Below are 26,588 nucleotides of genomic sequence, written 5' to 3'. Positions count from 1 at the left end.
TTTTAAAGAATTTAATCCTCACAGCAAACTGATGAGATGGGTATATTATTATACACATTTTACAGGAGAGGAAACAGGCGCAGCAGGTAAATAACCTTAATCAAGGTCACAGGGCTAATACGTCACAGAGCCAAGATCCAAACTCTGAGTTCAGAGTCCCAGCTAAACAGAAAAGATTGAACAACTACATAGTTTCAGAGCTAAAGGAGACCTCAGAAGTCAACTACCGGTAGTCCAAGCCTCTCACTTAAAGATTAAACAAACAAGGGAGAAGAGCCTCAAAAGTGGACACGATCACCAGAGCTAGGTGGTTAGCCCCCGGAGGCCAGGAATTACACTCAGATTTCTAACATCCAGCCCTCTTCTAAGTTCTCTATCACTATATTCATCATTTAGAGAATTTAGCTTGAGTTACATCAAGTCCTTTTTCTTTTTAAGCCTCTGCCCTGCCTTCTCAGTTTGACTAAACCCCTAGCGATGGCAGTTGTATCTCCTATCTCTATGCAAATCTATTCCTAATAAGTTAAGGAAGGAGGGATTAACCCTCGGGTGCCAATGACACAAACATGTTCAATAAGAAACTCCATGAAAGGTTCTGCCTATCTTAACTATTTCCACCGCTTGCCCACCTTCCCTTTATTTCTCTTTGAAAAAATAGAACACACACACACACACACACACACACACACACACACACATTCTCTCTCTCTCTCTCTCTCTCTCTCTCTCTCTCTCTCACACACACACACACACACACACACACACACACACACACACACAGTCAAAAAAGCCTGTCTCTTCATAAGGCTTTCAGAATAAAAGACTTCTGAATTAAACTTCCCGGAGAGCTAGAGAATAAGGAGAGAGACAAACAAGCTGAGAGAAAACTGAACTTACTACATTACCCTCCAGGTTCAGCTGGACAGATGGCCAGTTATGCTTGAGAGTCCATTGTCTAGTCCTAGAGCTATCCTGAGTATGATTTAAAGCTAAACTCTAGCAACCTTCAAGCTCCCTCAACCCTCCTCTAAAGCACCAAAACAGGCTCATCTTTAAACTCTCACCTTCATGCTAAAGTGAAATCAGAGTCATCGCTGAGCTTCTCTCCCTCATCATCTAAGGTTAAGATCCAAGTTGATTCTTTGTGAAATCATTTCCCCATAATAAACCAGAGCATGAGGAGATATTTATCAAAATTTCAGAGTGTCCTGAGTAATAGCTCCTTAAGAAGTATTCCCTATAGACATGCCTAAAAGAGTAGCAAATCACTTGGTTTGGTTAACTCCCCAACCCAAACTTCCCCTGACCCTGACCCTGACCCTGACCTTGACAGTCTGAAAACATCGAGTGCTTTGCAAAGGCTCAGAAAAAGTTGATTCAAGCAATATTTTCTTCTCAAATCAAAATCCTCAAGTATTCTGAAGCAAGTTACTCCTGAGCTCAAAAGTCTGTCAGATTTCTATAATTCAACTACTTGTTACCACCGCTTGAGGTTAAGCCTTACCTCAGTACAGCGTTTGCACGTGGACTTGCTGAAGATGACCACAGGGTGGCTGTCTATGTAGGCCTGCAGCCGGGCTCTGAGCTCTGGGATGACTGAGCCGGTGGATCCAGTGGCTGAGTTTTCTAACAAAGTTTGCCTGGAGAGAAAATCCTTTGCTAGAAGTAATGGAAGCAAAGATGGTAATTACCAGAAAGGAAAACAGGATGATGTATTTTCTAATATTAGGCTCACTCTAAAAGCCTTGCAATTTTAGCCCGAGGGCCAAAATGAGCAATGTGAGGAAGGACTCTAATATAGACTGTACATTAGTTCTGTCATCTGACCAGAGACTTGGGGCAACTCGTGCAATATTCCCAACTCACTTGGCCACACTCAAAATGCGTCCTCAGAGACCTGGACAAATGAAAGCAAGAGTCTGAACCATCCTTGGAAGCAGGAGAATAAGTAACAAGTTCCGGTCATAGAGATCCACATTTCACCTCACCCCTACTCCCCACTATGGTTTAAATGCAGAGGCCAGGATCGGATGGTATGTCCCTTTCTCACACAGCCCTGCTTGCAGACATAGGCATACACAACCCAAGCCAAGGCTTACTATTTTTCTTCCAACTTCTGGATAAGCAGACAAATGTGTGGGACTTTCAGGCCACAGACCCAAAAAACTTCCAAAATAATACTTTTCAGATTCTCGGTTTCCTTCCTGGGATTTTGTTGTGGCCCAATTTGGCATCAGAACATACGTGATCCAGCCTAGTTGCATGTCATCCACACATGACAACACCATCATCCTGGGCATCACCAGCAGCCGAAGCCACTCAGAGATTGCTACCTCTGGCTTGTAAATGGTTTTAACTAGCTATTTGCTTTTAACTAGCTATTGGCTTCAGGACCCACACACCAGACTCAACCCGACCCTTATGACTTGCTTCATAAGTGATTTCCTCTAATTTCTGCTCATCTTAGAGCTGCCCATTCTTCTTCAGTCTCCTCCTCAGCTTCATAGTTGATATTCATGTTTAACCAGAATATTTTCAAAGTTCACCCATGCTATAGCATGTATCCAGTGCTTTGTTTATTTTTACTGCCAAACTAGAGGCCCGGTGCACAAAATTCACGCACAGGTAGGATCCCTAGGTCTGGCCAGTGAACAGGGCCTTCGGGTTGCTGGCTGGGACCTCCCTTCCACAGCTGCCAGCTGGAGCCTTCCTTCATTCCTCGCCACCCCCTGGTGGTGAGTGTACATCGTATGGAGCGATTGAACTCCTGGTCTCCCAAACTCCCGAGGGGACAATTTGCATATTAGTCTTTTATATATATAGTTAGATAATATTCTATTGTGTAGTTTTACCACATTTTATTTATCTGTTCATCAGTTTATGGACATTTGGGTTATTTCTACTTTTTTGCTGTTGTGAACAGAGTTGCTATGAACATTCCTAGAGGTTTTGTTTGAACACCTGTTTCCACTTGAGTAAATACTGGGGAGTAGAATTGTGGGGTCAAGTTAATCTTTTGAGCAACCACCACTACTTTCCAAAGCAATGACACTATTTTACATTACCACAGAAATGTACAAGGGTCCCAATTTCTCCACATCCTTGCATATACTTATTATCTGTCTTTTTTATCCTAGCTGTCATAGTATATATGCACCTACATAGAAGCATATATTTTAAATGTTCCCTGGTAATTCTAATGCACACTTCTAATTAAGAACTGTTAGACAGGGCTGTGTGAGAAAGGGACATACCATCCGATCCTGTCATCTGACTAGAGACTTGGGGCAACTCGTGCAATATTCCCAACTCTGTCATCTGACTAGAGACCATAAACCATAGTGGGGAGTAGGGGTGAGGTGAAATGTGGATCTCTATGACCGGAACCTGCATAACATATGATCACGGCCCCACCAATGGCTTTCAAAAATGTTTAATTAAACTCTGGTTTTCATTTTCTCTTTTGCTTTTTAAAAAAGTTTATTGAATTTATTGGGGTGACCTTTGTTAATAAGATTATATAGGTTTGAAGAGTACAATTCTATAATAAATCACCTGTATACGACATTGTGTTTACCACCCAAAGTCAAGTTTCCTCCTGTCACCATATCTAACCCCTTTACCCTTTTCTACCCCCCTCCCCCACACCCTCCTTTCCCTCTGGTAACCATCATACTGTTGCTTGTGTCTATGAGTTATGGTTTGTTTTTCTTTCTCAGTTTATATCCCACACGAGTGAAATAATATAGTTCTTGACTTTTCCCAAGTTATATTCTGAGGATTCATCCATGTTGTCACAAATGGCAGTATTTCATCTTTTCTTATGGCTAAGTAATATTACATTGTTTGTGTGTGTGTGTGTGTGTGTGTGTGTGTGTGTGTGTGTGATTCTTTACCCAATCATCTATCGAAGGTATTTGGTTGTTTTTATGAATTGGTCACTGTGAATGATACTACAATGAACATAGGGGTACATATATCTTTACAAATAAATGTTTTCAATTTTTTTTTCTAAACTCCCTAAAGAGGGGTGGCTGGATAATATAGTAGCTCTATTCCTAATTTTTGGCAAAACCTCCATACTGTTTTACTTATTGGCTGCACCAATTTACACTTCCACCAGCAGTGTATGCGTTTCTTTTTTGTTACAATCTCTCCAATACATGTTATTACTTGTCTTGTTGATAACAGCCCTTGTAACAGGTATGAGGTGGTACCATATTGTGGTTTTGATTTGCATTTCTCTAATAGCCATTGAAATTGAGCATTTTGTTCATATATCTGTTGACCATTTATTTGTCTGTTCAGGTCTTCTTCCTGTTTTTTAATTGAATCGTTTTGTTATTGTTGTTGAGTTCTTTATAGGTTTTCAATAACACCCCCTTATAAGAGGTGTTGTTTATAAAGATCTCCTCCCATTGGGTTGGTTGCCTTTTTGTTTTATTGACAGTTTTTGTTGTTGTTGTTGTTGTTGTTGTTGTGCAGGAACTTTTTGATATAATCCCATTCATTTATTTTTGCTTTTACTTCCCTGGTCTTTGAATTTTAGAAGGCAACATGAAAATAAAGATTCTTAGTGGTAACATCTCATGGAAAGAGAATCACAGAATGTCAGTATAGGAAAGATATTTGGGGTCACTAGGCCAACCTAATATTCTACTGATGAGGAAACTGAGGTCCAGACAGGTGATTAATTGGTATTGGAGTCCGGGCTGCCACACAAGCCTCCTGATTTCATAATGCCTTAGTGACTCCTTTGACTTTAGGGGATGACTAACTCTAAAAGCAGTTGACAATTCCTTATGTAACATCTATGCTGAGGGCCCCACCCGCCTATTAAGCTATTTGCCAATACACAGAACACAGCATTCAGGGCCATTACAAGGAAAGCATTATCTTCTGTGGTTAAAAGAGCTGCAATCTGACTAGGAAGAGACTGCTCACCAAAATTAATAATAAATAAATAGATGGATAGATAAATAAATAAGAAATTGCCCAACTAATCAAAATTATAATTCTGCCTCTAACATAAAAGGAAAATAAACTTTTATTTAGAAATTTATCATTTATTTTTAAATTTCCTCCCTCAATTTTGAAATAAAATTTGAAGAAGCAAAGTAATATATTAATTAAATGTTGCAAGGACAGTACAGAAACAGGTGATCAGAAAAACCTAGATAAAAATTGTAATTATTTGTTCCTTCCCTTTTGCCCCAACTATTCTGCCAAATATCAATTCCTAATATTTGGATCCATAAAGTATATACTATCCACTGGGAAATATTCAAACTACAGGGTAAAAATAAATATGCCCCATAGTTACATAGACATCAACATGAGATTAGATAGCTCAGAAATAGATAAATATAGAATAATTTATGATAAAAAGGTATCACAAAGCAATAAAGAGAATGCATTTTTTTAAATAGTATAGTAATAATGGCTTGATAATTTGGGAGAAAAAAGACACATCATAATTAAAATGCCAAGAGCAAAAGACAAAGAGAGAATATTAAAAGCATCAAGAGAAAAACAGTTACCTACAAGGGAGCACCCATACAATTGTCAGCTGATTTCTCAACAGAAACTATGCAGGCCAGAAGGGAATGGAAAGAAATATTCAAAGTGATGGATAGCAAGGACCTACAACCAAGATTACTCTACCCAGCAAAGCTATCATTCAGAATTGAAGGTCAGATAAAGAGCTTCACCAATAAAAAATTTTAAAAAAAGCTAAACAAGTTCATCACCGCCAAACCAGTTTTATATGAAATGCTGAAAGGTATTCTTTAAGAGGAAGGAAAAGAAAAAGGTAAAGTTAAAAATTATGGCTGAAACTGGTTTGGCTCTGGATAGAGTGTTGGCCTTTGAACTGAAAGGTTCCAGGTTTGATTCCAGTCAAGGGCATGTACCTTGGTTGTGGGCACATCCGCAGTGGGGGGTGTGCAGGAGGCAGCTGATCGATGATTCTTTCTCATCAATGTTTCTAACTCTCTATCCCTCACTCTTCTTCTCTGTAAAAAATCAATAAAATAAAATTTTTTAAAAATTATGAACAACAAATACATATCTATCAACAAGTGAATTTAAAAATCAAGTGAATAAAAAAATCTGAGGAACAGAATAAGCTGGTGAATATAATAGAATCAGGGGCATAGAAAGGGAATGGACTGACAATCCTTGGGGGGGAAAGGGTGTGGGGGTGTGGGAAGAGACTGGACAAAAATTGTACACCTATGGATGAGGACAGTGGTGGGGGGCGGAGGGGTAAGGGCAGGGGGTGAGGTGGGAACCCGGTGAAGGGGAGCTATGGGAGCAAAAGAGGAATAACAGTAATAATCTGAACAGTAAAGATTTATTTATAAAAAAAAAAAAGAAAAAGAAGCAAAACAAATGAAAAGTGTAATAGTTGATGATGGAAATTAACACGGGAAGTCTCATTTAATAAAGCATTCTGGGTTGACAAAAAAAAAACCACATTAAATCCATTGCTTTTCTCTAGAAGAATACTTTTTCTTAGGAGACACATGCTGAAATATTTATGGGTGGAAGTCATGGGGTCTGCAACTTATTTCAGTAAAAATGTATGTGTGGATAGTGGGAGAGATTGGGACAGAGAGAGGGAGAGAGGAAAAAATAAAACAAATGCAGCAAAATCTGAATCTAGCAAAGGGATTGTAGGTATTCATAGTATTATTCTTTCTACTTTTTTTTTGTTGACTGGGTGAAATGCTACATTGGTAAGGAAGTAGCTTTTCAAAACTTTCCTATTGAGCCCATCCTAATATATAAAAAGCCAGAGGCTGTCATGACCTAAACAACTGGACAGAAGACCGAACACCAGGCTAGGGTCTCGGCCGGCACAGTGGGAATGAGTCCTGGGTCCTGACCAGCGCAGCAGCAGTGAGTCCTGGGTCCCAGCTGGCACAGCGGTGACAGGGAGCTCTGGGTCCCGGATTTGAAGGCCCACCACGCCCCTAATTGTGGGAGACCCAGAGTTCTGCCTCAACCCAGCCAGATCCGAGCTCCCTTCGCCGCTGCACCACGGCTGGAGAAGGCTCTGAGCCCCAGCTCGGGCACAGCAGGGACAGGAAGCTCTGGCCCCCAGGGAACTGGAGCCATGTGGGGAGATCTGGGAATCTTGATCCCTACCCCCGGCCCGCAGGCTCCGGGGAACCAGAACCAGGCTGAGATGGGACTGGACCCTACCCGAGGGGTCCTGGATTGTGAGAGTGTGCAGAGTGGGCTGAGAGACACCATCTTCCCCCTCCCCCTCGAGTGCATGAATTTTCATGCACCAGGCCTCTAGTAATAGAATAATGCTGTTCATATTTGTGAGGGAAGTCTGGCTCATTCATCTTCATTCTATCACTGCCAGTCATATTCCTGCATGGAGACTGGTTTGCGTTTGAAAAACTCAGGAAGTGTAAGTCAGCCTGATCTGATATCTCCATCTGTAGCTAATAAGGAACCTCTGGGACTGATTTCTTGATTTCCTTTGTTCAGGTGGAATCCCAGAGACTTCTCTGATGCAACATAAATATCTCTACACTTAGTTTTCTAGACTAGTGGCCCTCAAAATGTAGTAGGCACACATTTGACTTCCTTGAGGTCAAAACTGTTCTCAAGATGCTCTGCCTTTTTCACTGTTGGGGTCCTTAATAATGTTTAAAAGTAGAGGGATCCTGAGACCAGAAGTCTGAAAACCACCAACTTGACATCTTGAAAGTTTGAAAGGAAGAATATGTGAAAAGAAGGGTTTCCATAGGAGCTAAAATTTTTACCTAGGATTTCCCTCCTACCCCCAAATTCTCTTAAACTAAGTGAACACAAGCTGACTTCTCTTCCAAAGCCCCCAAAACTACCCGGAACAGATCAGTCTTTCAGTCTAGGCCTCTCTTTATAACGAAAAAACAATGGCTTTGTTGTAGTTGTGAGTTCTAATTCCATGCCACTTAAAACAAAAAAGTAGCCGAAACCGGTTTGGCTCAGTGGATAGAGCGTCGGCTTGGGGACTGAAGGGACCCGGGTTCAATTCCGATCAAGGGCATGTACTTTGGTTGCGGGCATATCCCCAGTAGGAGGTGTGCGAGAGGCAGCTGATCGATGACTCTCTCTCATCGATGTTTCTAGCTCTCTATCTCTCTCCCCTCCTCTCTGTACAAAATCAATAAAATATATGTAAAAAAAAAAAAAAAGTAACAAAAAAGGAAGAAAGAAGACAATGATGTAGCTTGACTCTTAAGGAATGGATTCACCCAGTGTTCCCTCCTTTCTTGATCCTTCCGCATCGTATGAGGCTACAAAGGCCTGTGTTTCTGTATTGTGGTCATGAGAACTAACAAGAAAACATCAGAAGACCATATTAGAGCTGACGGATCAGATTTCTGAGAGGAACAGGGCAGGGCTCTCAAAGGATGAGAGAAGTAAGTGACGTGTGAACTTCAAAGCAGGGAAACACAGGAAAGCAAAATGGCAAAACACACGCTGAAACCGCCACTTGCCGGAACTTGAGTCCTTGGCTTTAATAGGCAGTGTGATCACTTCACATGTGATGGTAAAAACTTTACAACGCTCCACTCTGCCTGCTCTCCTCACTTTCCTGTTTGGAGGTTTGTCACGTGCATGTTCTTCCTCTGTTGCCTGGGGTTAAAAGCATCTGGACTGGAAGGTGTCAGAGGCAATCAAGAATTTCTGCAGGGACCATAACTATTAATCACACGTTTTATTCAGCTCAAGTGCAAAGAGTTTTGCAAACACATTGCCATGTCAGATTTCCACTAAGAAATGGATATTTTGAATATTGTTTTATTCAATGCACAAAACACACAGAATATTGCTACGCTGGAGTCTAAGAAGACTCTATCATATGTGAAGTTATTCCATAAAAAAACCTAAGAGTGGGGAAGCTTAAATAGGGAAGCATGACATGATCTATAAAGTGCAGAAGACGAGGTAATTACATGTGCTTTGTAAAGTCTGCCGGGCGTGAGACACGCTGGAAAATAAAAGGTAAGTATTCGTGGAAACACAAGGAAGACGAAAGACTCTTTAAAGGACATGATCATGACTCTCTGACACCGAACATAATGAATACATCTTGTTTTTTGTATTATTTATTTACCAAATTGAAATAAAACACTAGGATGGGGTGGGGTTTTTGTTTGTTTGTTTGTTTTTGGTTTTTTGCCTTAAAGGGAGTTTTTAGTTATTACAAAGAAATTGCCATATGAAGTAGTAGTTATTTTCTAAGCAGACTGCTACAAAAAGGCCTACATCGTGGTGATAGCTCTTCTCCCAGGTACAGGATTCAATGGCTATATAAACCTGAGAATACACATTTGAAAGGAACTATCTCTTCCCCCAAGGACTGGTTTACAGAATGATTTGTGATAGGAGAAACCGTGCCAGAGTTCAAGTGTACTGTCCCTGGAAGTTATTTGTGTGGGGTTTTGGGGGGGAGGGGTTAGTCTGCGTTTACTGAACACTCGGCCCTAGAGCATTCTGTCATGGTTAGGATGTACCACGAGGACCTTGGAAGGATTACTGAAGGGCCAAATGGAAGAAAAAAAAATTCCAATTTCCTTTTGCTTAGCTTTTAAATTTCATATTGATGCCATTACTTAAGATACAAAAATCATTTTAAAGGCTATTAATACTACAGAACTTTTTAAAAATAAAAAGTATAAAAACATATAAAATGTTATATGAATGAATAAAATTTAAAGTTTTCATTTCTTGAAAAATTAATGTGTATTGCATGTAACATTATTATATTTAAAGTAGTATTTCTTGAAATATTAGTATTTATTGCATGAAAAATAATAAAGTTTTCCTTACTATATCACCTTGAGAAATGAGATTTTCCTTATCTATTAGAACTATATCCTTGGCTTACTAATGCCCTCTGGACTTCAATTTCTTCATCTGTGATATAAAATTTCTGCAAATATATTTTTATGGTAAGTACATGAAAAAATGTAGGCGCTTTTGATTGTATAATATAGCCACCATAAAACCTCAATTACAGTCATTAAAATATAAAAGGAATATGTGGGAAATGACTAAACTGATCTCTCTCACACACAGACACAGACACACACACACACACACACACACATTCACACACACACACACACACACACACACACACACTTAACTACTAAGTAACACTTAAGCGCTAACTAAAAAGCTCTCACCTACACTATACTTTTAATCCTCACAATGTCACTAATCTTGCTTTGAACAAATATACAGAAATTATTTTGTATTTTTTGGTATTCTTTGTTGCCTAATGAATGTTAAGAATAGCCAATAAATGGAATAATCAGAGTAAACTAAAATGTTCAGCTAACCGAAAACGGTTTGGCTTAGTGGTAGAGCATCGGCCTGCGGACTGAAAGGTCCCAGGTTCAATTCTGGTCAGGGGCATGTACCTTGGTTGCAGGCACATCTCTGGTAGTGGGGGTGCAGGAGGCAGCTGGTCAATGTTTCTCTCTCATCAACATTTCTGGCTATCTCTCTCCCTTCCTCTCTGTAAAAAATCAATAAAATATATATTTTTTAAAATGTTCAGCTAATATAATCAACATTGGGATTTAAAAAAAACAAAAAACTTTCTCAGTCTTTCCAGTTCTCTCATAAAAGATTTAGAAATCCTATATAATAAAAGGGTAATATGCAAATTGACCCTAATGGCAGAACAACCAGGAATGACAGGTCGCTATGACGTACACTGACCACCAAAGGGCAGATGCTCAACACAGGAGCTGCCCCCCCTCCCGCCCCCCGCCCGGTGATCAGTGCGCTCCCACAGGGGGGAGCTCTGCTTAGCCACAAGCCGGACTGATGGCTGCAAGCGCAGCAGTGGTGACAGGAGTCTCTGCCTCCTCCCCATGGGGAGCGGGCCTAAGTCACAATTGGACATCCTCCAAGGGCTCCCTGGTTGCCAGAGGGATGTGTGACTGCCAGCTTAGGCCTGATTCCCCAGGGATCGGGCCTAAGCTGGCAGGTGGACATTCCCCGAGGGGTCCTAGACTGCGAGAGGGCACAGGCCGGTCTGAGAGGACCACCCCCCCTCTGCCCTCCGCCCCCCACCCAGGGCACAAAATTTCATGCACCAGGCCTCTATCATAAGATGAAAGATAAAGTTATATTGTATTTGAACAGATTTCCTTTAATCCCAGTGATTAAGAGAAAACTAAAGAAAGCAAGGGTATATAGAAGCCCCTCTGATTCAGCAACAATTTCACATAAACACACAAAGAATACCAGGGGAAGGAAAACCTTAAGATACCCTACCAATCTACACAATCTTGTACAGAAAATGCAAGGGGAGGAACTACTCTCCCTCTCTTTTTTTTTTATTTTAGAGAAAGAGGGAAAGGGAAGGAGGTAAGGAGGAAAGAAAGGAAGAAGGAAGGGAGGGAGATCAATTTGTTATTCCACCTATTTATGCATTCATTGGTTGATTCTTTTAGGTGCCCTGACTGGGGATCAAACCTGCAACCTGGGTGTGTCAGGATAATGCTCTAACAAACTGAGCTACCCAGTCAGGGCCAGAACATTCTCCAACTCATTTATGAGGTCAGCATTATTCTGATACCCGAACTAGACAAAAACAGTACAAGATAACTATAGGCCAATATTCCTCATAAACAAAGATGCTCATTTTCTCAACAAAATAATGACAAATTGAATCATCTATCTATATATAAAAGGCTAATATGCAAATGTCCCCTCGGGAGTTCAACCGGGAGAACGGGAGTTTGATTGTTCGCTGTGATTTGCACTGACCACCAAGGGGTCCACAGAACATAGTGGGTGACCAGGGGCAGCAGCAGGGCACAGAGGGAGCAAGGGAAAGAGGAGGTGGAGAGGCAGGGAAGTTGATTGGCCCTGATCACTGGCCAGGCCTAGGGACCCTACCTGTGCACAAATTTCATGCACAGGGCCTTTAGTCCTATATAATAAAAGCATAATACGCAAATTGACTGAACTGTCGAATAGCTGAACAACTATATGGACGAACATCCAGATGACCATCCCGGACCACACTATGACACCCACTAGCGCCAGGCAAGCCAAGGCAGGTGCAATGCTGTTGGTCAGGGGCCCAGACATTATCCCATGATTGCGCTGCAAAAGGAGGCCAAGGCCACCAGCCAGCAGGACGATCAAACCAGTGGGCTGTGGTAGGGCCTCCCTCTGCAAGGGAAGCCCAAGTCCCAGGTGCCAGCAGCAGGAGGGAAGCCCAGGTCATGGGTGACAGCAGCCGAAGGTAAGCCTGGGTCCCGGGTGCTAGTGCCCGGAGGGAAGCCCAGGTCCTGGGTGCCAGAGGAAACTCAGTGCCAGCAGCAGGGAAAAGGAAGGCCTACTCTTTCACAAATATCGTGCATCAGGCCTCTAATATATATATATATATATATATATATATATATATATATATATATATATATGCCTAAGCGACCATCTGACTGTTTGACCATCCAACCAGTAGCTATGATGAGCACTGACCACCAAGGGGCAGACACTCAACGCAGGAGCTGCCGAGCTCCAGTGACTTGGCAGCTGCGCTTCTCAGGTGACACACCAAAACCAGAGAGGAGGGAGCCCGATTCCGGGCTGCATCACCTGAGAACTGCCCTCTCGCAATCTGGGACCCCTCAGGGGATGTCAGAGAGCCAGTTTTGGCCCAATCCCTACAGGTCAGGCCTCTAGTTAATATATAAAAATAATAATATGCCATGAGCTAGTGGGGTTTATCCTGGGAATGCAAGACTTAGTTCAATATTCAAAAATCAATCAATGCAACCTACCTTATTTATTTATTTATTTATTTATTTATTTATTTAAAATATATTTTATTGATTTTTTACAGAGAGAAAGGGAGAGGGATAAAGAGTTAGAAACATTGATGGGAGAGAAACATTGATCAGCTGCCCGCAACCAAGTACATGCCCTTGCCAAAATCGAACCTGGGACTCTTGAGTCCACAGGCCAATACTCTATCCACTGAGCCAAACCGGTCAGGGCAACCTACCATATTTAATAATCTAAAAAGAAAAACCACATGATCAATTGCATGCCAAGATACCCTAGAAGAAATGGACAAATTCCTAGAAAGATATGATTGCCCAAACTGGCTCAAGAATAAATGAAAATTTGAATAGACCTATAACAAATAAAAAGATTGAACAAATAATCAAAAAACTTCCCATAAAGAAAAGCACAGGCTCAGATCCCTTCATTAATGAATTCTATCAAACATCTAATGTAGAATTTATACCAATTTTTCACAAACTATTCCAAAAATAGAAAAGGAGGGAGCAATAAAACGAAATGACACAGGATAAAGCATGGATAAACCTTGAAAACATGCTAAGTGAAATAAATCAGTAACAAAAAGACCACATACCGGTCAAGGGCATGTACATTGGTTGCTGGTACATCCCCAACAGGGGGTGTGCAGGAGGCAGCTGGTTGATGTTTCTCTCTCATTGACATTTCTAGTTCTCTATCCCTCTTCCTTCCTCTCTATAGAAAATCAATAAAAAAAAATTAAAAAAAACAAAAAAACACACACATATTGTATGATTCCATTTCTATGAACTGTCCAGAATAGGCAAATCTACAGGGACAGAAAGTAGATGAGTAGTTGTCAGGGTCTGGGGGAGAGAGGAGTGGTATTTACTGCTAATAGGTATGGGGTTTCTGTTGGGGGGAGTGAAAGTTTATAAAATTATATAGTGGTGATGGTTGTACTTTTTAAAAAATATATTTTCATTGATTTCAAAAAGGAAGGGAGAGAGGAGAGAGAGAGAGAGAGAGAGAGAGAGAGAGAGAGAGAGAGAGAGAGAGAGAGAAACATCAATGATGAGAGAATCATTGATTGGCTGCCTCCTGCATGCCCCACACTGGGGATCGAGCCCACAACCCAGGCATGTGCCCTGACCAGGAATTGAACTGTGACTTCCTGATCCATTGGTCAAAGCACAACCATTGAGCCATGCCAGCTGGGCTACTTTTATTTTTTAGATGGTGAATTGGTTAGCATGTTAGTTATAGCTCAATTTTTTAGAAACCTGTACACAAATGTTTATAGTACTTCTATTATAATAAGCAAAAATGGAAGCAATCCTTCAATGAGTAAAAGGTAAATAAATTATGGTACATTCATACAATTAATAAATACATAAAATGGAATAAACTATAAATAACACTTGAAAATCAGATAAATCTCAAAAGCAGTGTGCTGTATAAAAAAAAAAAATTCAATAGGTTACAGATTGTGTTATTCCATTTATAAGACAAGAAAAAACTATGTTGATGGAGAACAGATAATTGGTTACCAGAAGTTAGGAGGGCTGACTTTCAAAGAGAGAACGAGTGAGTTTTTTGGAGTAATGGAACTGTATGTAAGGGTGCTAAAATTCATGAAACAGCAAAAAAGTCAATTTTACTTGTAGTTAATTTAAAAAATAAAAATTTAAGAGATATCCCAAAAGATATACTCATCTCCTGTGTAATTGTTATAAAATATAAACAACACTCTACTAGAGAACTTATACATAGAAGAGGGACATGAATTTAAGGATCAATCCTATCAGTGAACTGGTCCCAGAAATGCACTGGATTTACGCAAATTCCTCTACTCAAATCTTTCTCCAATGCAGTGGAGACATTATTGTGGATCTTAATATATTTATTACTTTAAAGCAAGTTCTTTCTTGTTATCTAGAAGTTGCTGACTTGCCCATATAAAATGAAGTGAATGAGTTAAAAATCTTAGTAGTTATTCAGGTATGCATCCCAGAAGCCAAGACCGGGAAAAAGGCGTCTTAGATAATACATGTGAAATTATCTTGCATGTTGTGGAATCCCATAAAATGCTGGAATTTTTATTTCGAATTATTATATTTCCTATGCATTTAGGAACTTGATGTTGAAATTTTCTGGGAGACAGATCCACAGAATTTTAGAGCTGGGAAGGACTTAATGTTAATCCATTCACTTTACTTTGCAAATGAGGAAACCAAGGCTGGGAAGTGCTATGGAACTTGTTTAAGATCATGCAGCTGGTTGATGACACTACAAAAACTAGAATTCTCTCCTCCTGACTAATCTCTTCCCAATCCCACCGTCAAGTTACTTGTGGAGCCATAATCTGAATAACTCGCCCTCAAACATAGTAGGAGCTCTTTGTAAGGATGGCCTTCCACTGGGGATCAACCTTAGAAGCTAAGTTGTTTTATATCCGGCTCTTCTCTTCCAGTTCAAGGTTACCTTCCAGAGGAAATGGGCATGAAATGCTGAAGGATTCTACTCTGTTTTGTAAGCAGGGTCAGCTGGGCATTTGTAGCTACATGCCGGATTTCTATGATTCATTTTTCAGTCTATTTGTCCCTAAATGTAAGTTAAACTGTACTGAATATGCTCCTTTTCCCATTGTTTCCAGGTACTGGCAATCTTCCGAATTCTTTTAATTCAACTGCTGTTATCATGGGAACACAATGCTTTACTTTCAAGTCCCAGGAGGGGATGGAGGGAAACAGATTCTCATTAGTTTGGAAATGGCTAATCATTCTAAGTGAAGCAGTATGCACAATGGGTGAGATTCCTGGAGCCACTACTTACTGGTTATTTACGCTTTCCTTCTCTGCACCTCAGTTTCCCCATTTGATTGTTGCATTGATTAAATGAGTTAATACATGTAAAGTACTCAGCACAGTGCCTGGATCATAATGAGCATTTGATAAATATTTCTATTTTTCATAAAAGGTCTCAGAAGTTATACATCACTCTAGAAACAACTCCAGAAGGGCATGTTCGTTCACTCATATCCCCAACACTTACAATGCCTAACACTTAGAAGATCCTATATAATAAAATGCTAATATGCAAATTGTTCCCTCGACCAGGAGTTTGACCAAGGGACAGGGCTGGCCTGCCAACCACCCGTGGCCCCTCTCCCCCGCTGGCAGGCAGACTGGCCTCCCTCACTCTGACTGGCAGGACCCCACCGTGCACGAATTCGTGCACCAGACCTCTCGTGGTCAATAAGTGTTGAATGGGTAAATGGCTTAATTTACAGAACTTTAGGACTTATCTCCTCCTTCAAAAAACTATTGTATTTTTGGAAACTACAACATTCCCTCTCCTACATGACAAGGGCAATTTTACCCACCGAAAATGTTCCTTTGGTAGGAATCCAGAGAGCCAGAGGCAAGATAATTAGGTAAGAGAAGTTACCAAGGGGAAAATGCAGTTCATGGATTGATCAACAGGAACAAGAGAGAAAAATCAGACAGAAGGAAATAATTTGAGTCACTTTCATTTACTGAGAGCCAACAGTGTGCCCTACAGTATCCCAAACAAAAATTCAACTCTGAGCAAGATACCCAGGCTCTGGGAACTCAGTCTAAAAGAATACAATACCCTCTATGTCATAATAGAAACGGGAAGGGGCACAGTTGTCCACATAGGGCAACACTTATTCTACCTGGAGAATCACAAAGCTGTCATTTGGACTGGCTGTTGATGGCTGAGGAGATCTTATCCAGCCAACAGGAGAGGGAAGAGGATTACAGGCCAAAGAGATGAACGAGAGCACCTGACAAGGTCAGGGAACATGAAAAAAAAAATTGCACCAAATACAAGAAAGGGCTTAGAAAGAGACCTATACCTGTCAAAGGTCCTTTATTCTTTAAGCAAAGTGCACCATGAATTACAGCATTTATCTAATCTAATATGAATGATTACTAATCTGAGTCTATGCAAAAAATAAATAAATCTCATATACAATTCCCTTTAAATCTACCCTCTCCCCCAACACATACACCCAGAACCAGAGAAGTTGATTTAACTTTGTTTTGCTGTTGTTGTTTTAATAAATACAATGAACACTCCCTAGTGAGCCTGCTCCTCCAGTAAAATCAGCTGCGAGACACACTCTGGCTCATGCTTCCCTTTTCCCTCCTTGCCAGTCCCTACCTTCAGCTGTCTCTTAGTGACACCAGACATCTCTCACTGCTTGCTCCCTGTACGTAGCTGAAGGCCAAATCCCAGTTCAGTTTTCCTTCTATTCTGCTCACTCCTAGAAACCACTCTTGCCCAGCCAGATCAGCCTGACCAATCCAGAGAATGGCATTGCCAGCTAGCTGACCAAATCACATCCAGAAAGACACCGTGGAACCTTCTGCAAATGGATGGACAGAAACCATGCTTCCTGCTCTCCCAAAACAAGGACCATTTAGCCCAATATTCTATTTCTGATAAACTTGATTTGGGATTGGGAAGCTGCTTACTGAGTTATAGTTCCTTCTACACTCCCTGCTTCCTTGATCACACTGCACACACACAAAAAAAAACCTAGCCGAAACTGGTTTGGCTCAGTGGATAGAGCATTGGCCTGCAGACTCAAGGGTCCCTCTCCCTTCCTCTCTGTAAAAAAAAAAAATCAATAATATCTATCTATCTATCTATCTATCTATATATATATATCTTTTATATATATATATATATCTTTTATATATATATAAAAGATATATATATCTATCTATATATATATATATATATATATATATATATATATATTTATTTATTTATTTATTTATTTATATATCTAGCTCTTGCTCCAATAGGTAATATTACTTCCACAAACCTAAAAGATCTTCCCACCCTAGACTAATTTCCCCACCAAACAGGAGAACTAAGCAAAGGTTGCCCCATTCAGAGCATTCTCTCCTCATTTCATCCCAGTCTCCACCTCTCCCTATTGTTTACCAGCTGCCTGCTTCCCCCATCTGTATTACCTGCCTGTCCCTATAGACACTTGAGTTTTCAACCCTTCAACTATGGCCTCTTTTTAAAAAAAATAAGAAAACATTTTTATTTCTTTCAGAGAGGAAGAGAGAGATACAAACATCAATGATAAAGAGAATCATTGATTGGCTGCCTCCTGCACGCCCCACACTGGGGATGGAGCCCACAACCTTGGTATGTGCCCTGACTGGGAATCAAACCATGACTTCCTGGTGCATAGGTTGACGCTCAATCACTGAGCCACGCCGGCTGGGCAGCTATGGCCTCTTAATTCTTCTCATAGCAAAGTGTTTCTCAGTCCATACCACTTCTTACCACTGGCTCAGCTCCATTTTTCCTCTAACAGACACTGATATTTGAAGAGTGAATGTGAGTGTGTGTATACACACCTTAACACACACAGGCACACACACTCAATTGTGGCAAAAAAAGTAACTTTTACATATTGATCAAATGTTGGTAGCACGCTTATATTGCATTCTCAACACACCTAAGAGTTGGAAGCTGAAAACCACAGCACTATCGCTTAATCCTGCGATTTTTAACTGGCATGCGGCAGCAGGCACAATGGTGTCCCACAAGAATTTTTAAAACACACAATACCTGACTATTTAGTCGGGGCACTGACCTCTTTTCCCCTAGATTGTTAAATGAAAAAATGACAAGAGTCAACACAACAATAGCCATCCAGTGTGAATGAATAAAAATTATACCTATGTTTTTGTCAGATGTGCCAAAAATATATTTTGTGGTGTGCCACAGAACTTTAGTAATTAGTTTATGTGTGCCATGAAATGAAAAAGGTTGAAAATCACTGGCTTAATAGGTAACAAATAGTTTGTTTTTAACATCAAAAACTGCTTTATACATGTAGACAAGTTTCTATCAGCAAAATAAAGCTCAGAGCTAGAAGCCAGCATTTCAGGTACATTCATGAAATACTCAGTGATGTTGTGTGAAGGCTAAAAAAACAAAGCACACAGGTTAGTCCCTTATTCACAGGCTTAATCCAAGTGTAAACACAGTTTTTAAAAAAGACTAAGTAGGCCCTGGTCAGCGTGGCTCAGTTGGTTGGAGAGTCGTCTGGTATACCCAAAGGTTGCGGGTTCAATCCCCAGTTCAGGCTCATATAATCTCTCTCTCCCTCCCTCCCTCCTTTCCTAAAATCAATAAAAACATATAGTTGGGTTAAAATTATTTTTTGAAAGACTAATGTAAAAAGTTTAAATACTCAGCACACCTTAATACTCAAGGCAAGTTTTCTTGTGAATCGCCTAGTTAATCTTGTAACATTAACTTCTGAATGCATATTTCTAGCATGTCAGTCAGGATAATCTTCGGTTAAACACCACAGCTTTCAATTTCTTTTTATTACACCTGACTCATCTTAACAGCTTCAATGATCTGCAGTGGCCACCCCCACCCGAGCCTCACCACCACTGCCGAGGACAGGAACCTCTGCCCAGGGAAAGGTGGTTTGACTCTGGCCCAAACACTCAACTGCCGAGTCCCCAGACCTTGCTGCCACAGAATCACCTGAGGCACCAAAAGTGGTGATTCCTGGCCCAGTGCCCTGCAGCTGATTTAGTAGGTCGGGACTGCAGACCAGGAGAATGAGCTTTACACCTACACAACCTCATCCCTCATTCATGCTCTTGCCAGTGACCTTGGAGAAACACTTGGAGAAACACCGTCTCCTCGCCTCACTGGAGACGCTGATCATCATGGATAACATCAGTTTTTGGAAAATTCCTCACATATAAGAAATTGCCACTGGCCACAGGGACCAGGTGGATGCATTTCCTGAGTCCCAACTCTCTGTAAGGCAGTGTGCCAAGGGCTGTGGGAGATACAAGACTGAACAAGGCACATTCCTGATCCTCAAGAAATCCAGCAAGGGAAAAAAAAAAAAAATCCAGCAAGGAAAATGAATGTGTACAGTGAATTAAAATAGAATGGAATGTGTATCATGGCAGAAATACAAATTAAACTCTAAGCAACCAGAAGCTAACTCCTTCTGCCATTCTTCCTATCTTGTACCCATGATTATGATTACACATGACGCTACACCTTCCGTGTCATTCCCCTCGACTCAACTGTATGTCCATGCCCTGTATGTTCCTGAATCTCCAGGCCTAATCCTATATAATAAAAGGCTAATATGTAAATAGACCTAACAACGGAACGACCAGTGGCTATGACTGGCACTGACCACCAGGAGACAGACAGCTCAACACAGGAGCTGCCCTTTAGGGGTCAGTGCGTTCCCACAGGGGGAGCCCTGATCAGCCAGAAGCCGGGCTCATGGCTGGAGAGTGTAGCAGTGGTGGCGGTAGCCTATTCCACCTCTGTGGCAGTGCTAAGAATGTACTGAGAGAGGGAGCAGGCCTGGCTGAGGGAACTCCCCCCGCTGCACGAATTTTGTGCACTGGGCCTCTAGTAAATAATAAATGCTTGGTTGAAGACTCATTCATTCAAGACTTTCATCATTACAAGATTCAGATGGTGGGCCAGATGGTGAGAAACCTCACATTAGATTCTGGCTGCTCATTTAAGAAATCAGTGTGTGTGTGTGTGTGTGTGTGTGTGTATAAGAGATCAACCAAAGGACTTGTGTGCATGCATATTAGCATAACCAATGAACACAGACACTGGGGTGGTGGTGGCGGATTGTCCTGGGTGGTGGGAGTGGCGGGGGAGGGGTCGATGGGGGGAAAAGGAGACATATGTAATACTTTAAACAATAAAAAAAGAAAGAAAGAAATCAGTTTCTTGAAACCTATTCACCTAATTTACATTGGTAGGGAACTGAGAGCTCAGTGGGCCAGCATTTCACTAGATTTGATGTGGGGATCACTGGTGGTACTCAAGGAAGATAGGATTTAAAACATTTACAGGTGATGCATGGAAGAACATTTTAAAGATCAACAGGACCCATATACTCGTATGTATGTGTAGAGGAAAACGTACAGAACAAAGCAGTGCGTTTAACAGATTAATGCATAAAACAATGCTAAAATTTCAAAAAGTAATTGTAGAACAGGTGAAACTTTTATAGCTATTAGAAATCATAGTAGTGGTGGCTCTTGGTATGAGAGAAGGGAGTAAGAGGCATGAGGGGGCTTCGGGGGGGAGTACTGGAAATGTTGTTTCTTTACCTGGTGTTGGCTATACAGGGATGTTCCGTTTGTAAAATTTTAGTAAAATAAATTATGATTGCATTTTTTCTGTGCATACTGTATACGTCCATTAAAAGTGCCAGTTGGGTCCTGGAAATTATCAAAAGGAACATTTTATAAAATATATGATTAGCTAACCCCTAGGCTGTACAACTGAAACTAAGAAAAATAACATTGAATGTAAATTGTAATTAAAATTTTTTTAAATTATTGTAAGTATTTTAAAAGGTGGATATAAAAAAATTCCTAGCCCTAACTGGTTTGGCTCAATGGATAGAGCATCAGCTGATCCTCCGGACTGAGGGGTCCTAGGTTCGATTCCAGTCAAGGGCATGTACCTTGATTGCGGGCACATCCCCAATGGGGAATGTGCAGGAGGCAGCTGATCGATGTTTCTCATCGATGTTTCTAACTCTCTGTCCCTTTCCCTTCCTCTCTAAAAAAATCAATAAATTTAAAAAACAATAAATAAGTAAAAAATAAAAAATTCTATATAATAAAAGCCTAATATGCTAAGTGTCCGGTCATCCGGCCATCCATTCAACCAATCAAAGCATAATATGCTAATGCCACTCAACTGCTTGCTATGATGTGCACTGACCACCAGGTGGCAGACACTCTGACCAGTAGGTTAGCTGATCAGGACTAAGTGAGACCAGCCAGACATGCCCTGGAGCCCTCCCACGATCTCTCTCCAGATGGCCAACCTCCCTCGTACCTCTCAGGCCCTGATGGTGCACCAGTGGGGTCCCTCAGCCTGGCCTGCATTCTCTTACAATCTGGGACCCCTCAGGGGATGTGGGAGAGCCGGTTTTGGCCCTATCCCGCAGGCCAGGCCAAGGAACCCCGCTGGTGCATGAATTTGTGCACTGAGCCTCTAGCAGTAAATAAATAGTAGAACGTGGATATTGGAAAAATCCTGAAGATAGTACATAAAAGGCAAATCTGGGACACACCAACTCAAACTCCATTAGTAAAGAAGTGTTAAAAGACAAAAGGCAGCTGGGTAAGTCTGAAGATCTAAATGGCTTTAATGAAGCCATTCATGAATCAGGCAGCATCCCATGTAGCAACTAGAAGGTCACTCCAATGAGTTGTACAAAACGGAAGGTTGTTATAGGCAGAAGGAGGGTGGGGCTATGACGTTAAAAGGGTGCATTATTCCAGGGCCAGGATACCTTCCAGAGAATCTTATCAGGAAGGTTTTCATAGGAAGCAGGGTGGGGCAAGGGAGTTACTAGGGAAAGAGAAGAAAGAATTGCTTTTAGGCCTCTTGCTAAAGAGGGGTTTGGGGGTTGGAGACAGGATCCATGTGACAGGTCACCTTACTCGTGCTTGCCTAGAAAATTCCAGGCTGGTGGACTGTGTTTCTGAAAGAGGTTGAAACTGCAATTATGTCAGGAATTAAGTTAGGTTTGGTATTGTGGCAGGCAGTTAGACAGACGTGAGCAGAGAGCAAGGACGGTAGGCCGAGTACAGAAGGTCACCAGGATGGAAAACTCCGGGCGCCTAGCAACAGGCAAAACAAAGCCCTTGCCCCCAGGATAACCTCTCTTCCCCTAGCAGATCACTGGCCCTGAGCTTTAGACTCCTGACTTCTCAGATCGCTGGCCATGAGGTTCATCAGACCCACCCCTGACCTTTCCTCTGGCATGTTGTTAGTTATGCAGGTTAGACCTCCTTAGAGGGAGAATGAACCAAGGGGCCGGAGAATAGTCCTTAAGCAGTAAGTTCCCAGGACAATGAGTTTCTTTTTCTTTCTTTCTTTTTCTTTCTTTCTTTCTTTCTTTCTTTCTTTCTTTCTTTCTTTCTTTTTTTTTAAATATATTTTATTGATTTTTACAGAAAGGGAGAGGGATAGAGAGTTAGAAACACCAATGAGAGAGAAACATTGATCAGCTGCCTCCTGCACATGCCCTACTGGGGATGTGCCCGCAACCAAGGTACATGCCCTTGACCGGAATCGAACCTGGGACCTTTCAGTTCACAGGCCAACGTTCTATCCACTGAGCCAAACCGGTTAGGGCGACCATGAGTTTCTGACATTTGTCTAGGCCTCAGTTATATTTCAGCTCCAGGCCCAGAAAAGCAGCAAAAGCAGACAAGTGCTGCCATGGCTGACCTCAGGACCAAGGACTCCCTGCCCTGGCACCATCCAATCGGCAGAGACCACGACCCTGAACGGACACACCTGCAGAGCTGATGAGTCCTCTATGAGGATCCTCCCCTCAGACCTCCAGATAAATACCCTCAAGCTGGAGGGCCCTGTGCTCCCCCCCTCCCACCCTCCGGGAGTGTTCTCCCTGCCTCTCTCTTTTTCCTAAGCTCCAGGGGCCTTCCTTTCGCCTCTGTAACTTATCTCCTGAGCCCCTTTCTTCCACAGCTCACATATTCTACCTCACTTTCTAAATAAACTTCCTCCTATAGTGTGAGTCTTGACTCTGAATTCTTTCTTAGCGAGAACTCGAGCACCGAGGTCCAGTCTGACTTCACCGGGCTAACCTGGTGCAGTTTCAGCACCAACGGCAGCATGGGCTGATAGCCCCAGTGACACCATTCTGCTCTTATTATATACATAGATTTACTTCAGAGAGGGAGGGAGAGGAAGAGAGAGACTGAGACATCAATGATGAGAGAGAATCAATCGTTGATGGGCTGCCTCCTGCACACCCCACACTGGGGACTGGGGGTCTGGACCCCAGGCATGTGCCCTGACTAGGAATATGAACTCCTGGTTCATAGGTCAATCAATGCTCAACCACGGAGCCACATGAGCCGGGCCAGTGATGCCATCTTAGGCTTTTGTTTCTCAGAAGAAACGTGGGTGGTGGCCCCACTCAAACTTCTTTCCCATCCTCCCCTCCCCCCAGCTCAAGTCCTCAACCCCAGCAGGATGCAAACCCTCCCTCTCTCCAGGAAGGTGCCTTCCGACATCCCTGCCAAACCCTGACTCGTTTTTTTTATTATTATTATTATTATTATTTTATTGATTTTTGTACAGAGAGGAAGGGAGAGAGACAGAGAGTTAGAAACATCGATGAGAGTCATCGATCAGCTGCCTCTTGCACACCCCCTACTGGGGATATGCCCGCAACCAAGGTACATGCCCTTGACCGGAATCGAACCCAGGACCCTTCAGTCCCCAAGCCGACGCTCTATCCACTGAGCCAAACCGGTCTCGGCCAAACCCTGACTCTTTGCAGGGAGCTGCTCTCTCCACTTGGCTGTTTCTGCCATTCCTGTTCGCCCTCCACCATCTGCTGCCTGGTAACTGAATTACCAGCCCTTGGGAGAGGCAGATCCCACCGCATTTAACAATTCCCTCCACTGGGCAAGCTATGTTTCTGGGTTTCCCTTTCCTCACCTATAAACACCGGGAGGAAGTGGGGCGAGGGCAGTCTAATGGCCATAGTCTGAGCTTTGGAGTCCAACTGCCCCAGTTTGTATCCCAGCTCCACCACCGACCAGTTGTGAGACTTGGGACAAGTTTCCTAACCGCGTTGTGCCTCAGTTTCTCCATCAGTAAAACGGGGGTTATGATACGCCCCTCGTGGTGGTGTTGGTCAGGTGAAAGGTTATCCATGTCAAGTGCTTAAAACAGTGCTTAGTACCGTTACCCATTATCACCATCCTCTACAAAGTGGAGCAAACTTTCTCAGGTCAAAGATGAATCTCAGGGACACAGTGGGATGGTGGTGAGGGAAATGTGCCTACGATTCAAGGAGGGGAGGAGGGTTTGTCTGACAACATCAGAGCTCGGGAGGATGCGTGTGGGCAAGGGGAGGGTGCATAGGCCCCGCCCAGGACCTGCCCCCTTTGGCACTTTCATCCGGGGAGCTGTCACCCTCAGCTCAGAGTCTGGCTTTTTGAGAAGTAAAGGTGACTTCCCCTTCCTCTCTGGCTTTTCTTTGGAAACATGATGTTTGCAGCATGGCTTGCCCAGCCTGAGGACAAACGTGGAACCGGGAGCCCAGCCTGGCTCAGAGGCTGCGTGATCCGGGCAGCCGGCTCCATCCCCAGGAGGGGGCATCCGGGAGGCAGCTGATGGATGGTTCTCTCTCGTCATTCATGCTTCTCTCTCTCTTTCAAGTCAATAAAAATATTTAAAAACAAAAAACAACGAAGCGGGTTTGGCTCAGTGGATAGAGGGTTGACCTGCGGACTGAAGGGTCCCAGGTTCGATTCCGGTCAAGGGCATGTACCTTGGTTGCGGGCACATCCCCGGTGGGGGATGTGCAAGAGGCAGCTGATGGATGTTTCTCTCTCATCGATGTTTCTAGCTCTCTATCCCTCTCTCTTCCTCTCTGTAAAAAAATCAATAAAATATATATATTTAAAAATAAAAAATAAAAAATAAAAAAAACACAGAGCAGTGATTCCCTCTGGGTTTCTGAGCCGTTGTGTCTTCCATCCCTCCTTCCGCCTCCTGCCTCTCTCAGAGCGGCCGGGCCAGCCCCTCGGCCAGCGCCGGCCTCCGTTCCTGTGGGTAAACTGAGGCAGGCCCCGTTTCTCCGCCGTCGGCAGGGCGTCCCCAGGGCAGGCGTGGCCCCTCTTCGGACCCCGCGACGACGGCCACGTGCAGCGAGGCCCAGGGCTCCGGGACCACCATGGCGGGCGCCCGAGGCGCCCCCAGGCCCCACGGCCTAGCGCCCGCCTTCCCCTCGGTCGTACCTGGCGAACCAAGGCCCGGGTCTCCCTCGCCTGTGGACTCCGGCTCAAGCGCCACGGCCGCCGCCACGTCGGTGCTCTCGCAGCAGCCCATGTAGCGCGACGCCCGCCCAGTGCAAACTGCAGGGCGGACGGGCTCCGAGCGGAGGCCGCGCGCCCCCTGCTGGCCGCGCGTGGTGGGCGTGGCGGGGCGTGGCGTGGCGGGAGGGCGGTGGGCGGGGCTTGCGGGAGGACGGTGGGCGGGTCCAGAGAGGACGGAAGTGGGCGGGGCGAATGGGGACGGTGAGCGGGGCTTGCTGGCGGGGCGGGCGCTGGGACTCCAGGGTGCCTACTCTCTTCTAAGCTTGTGGATTCTTTTTTTTTTTTTAATATGAAAACGCGCTCACTAAAAACAAAAAAGAAAACGCATAGTGGAAAGAAGAAAATCAAAAGCATCCTCAAAAACCTTATCCTGAAAACTACTGATGCTGTGTTTACCATTTTTTCCGGTTTTCCCGCCTCCTGGAGTAGTTTTACACCTGGCTTTTCATTTAACACGGGTATCTTCCGCTTTAAGAAGCCTGTTCACCCCATCTTCCCCTCCACAGCCACCTCTTACCTTGCACTTCGGTTTTATATCGCACTGACAACCTTGGTCGGTTTGGCTCGGTGGATAGAGCCTTGGCCCACAGGCTGAAGGGTCCCAGATTCAAGTCTGACCAAGGCCAAGTACCTCAGTGGCAGGCTCCATCTCCGGCCCACACGGCCCCCCTCCCTCCTTCCAACCCCCCTTAGTTGCAGTGAACATCGTTGTGTTTAGAACTCTAAGGCTCTCCTTACACAGGGCCACATGGCTTTTCCAGAATGGTGCTCCCCATCTGTCCTCCCAGTGGTCATGAACCTGAGAGTGATTTTTTTTTTTAAACCAAACGCACGTGG

The 26,588-nt window shown here is 43.1% G+C and overlaps 1 protein-coding gene across 1 annotated transcript in view; it reads right to left on the bottom strand.

Annotated features, from left to right (window-relative positions):
* The window catches only part of LOC311619778 (thioredoxin reductase 1, cytoplasmic-like), a gene marked incomplete at its 3' end in the record, with an annotated part of 38,945 nt that extends 13,155 nt beyond the window's left edge, over positions 1–25,790 (bottom strand). The window contains exons 1-2 of the mRNA XM_084878296.1: positions 25,674–25,790; positions 1,505–1,659 (exon numbers count right to left, since the gene is read on the bottom strand). Of these exons, the coding sequence (XP_084734422.1) occupies positions 1,505–1,659; positions 25,674–25,764 (246 nt within the window). The 5' untranslated portion in view covers positions 25,765–25,790. The remainder of the gene's footprint in view (positions 1–1,504; positions 1,660–25,673) is intronic.
* Between the last annotated feature and the right edge of the window lie 798 nt (positions 25,791–26,588).

The sequence above is a fragment of the Pipistrellus hanaki genome (assembly GCF_964339955.1).
Source record: "Pipistrellus hanaki genome assembly, chromosome: 3".
Lineage (NCBI taxonomy): Eukaryota > Metazoa > Chordata > Mammalia > Chiroptera > Vespertilionidae > Pipistrellus > Pipistrellus hanaki.
Note: the sequence above shows the minus strand (reverse complement) of the source record. Positions and strands in the feature narration are given on the sequence as shown.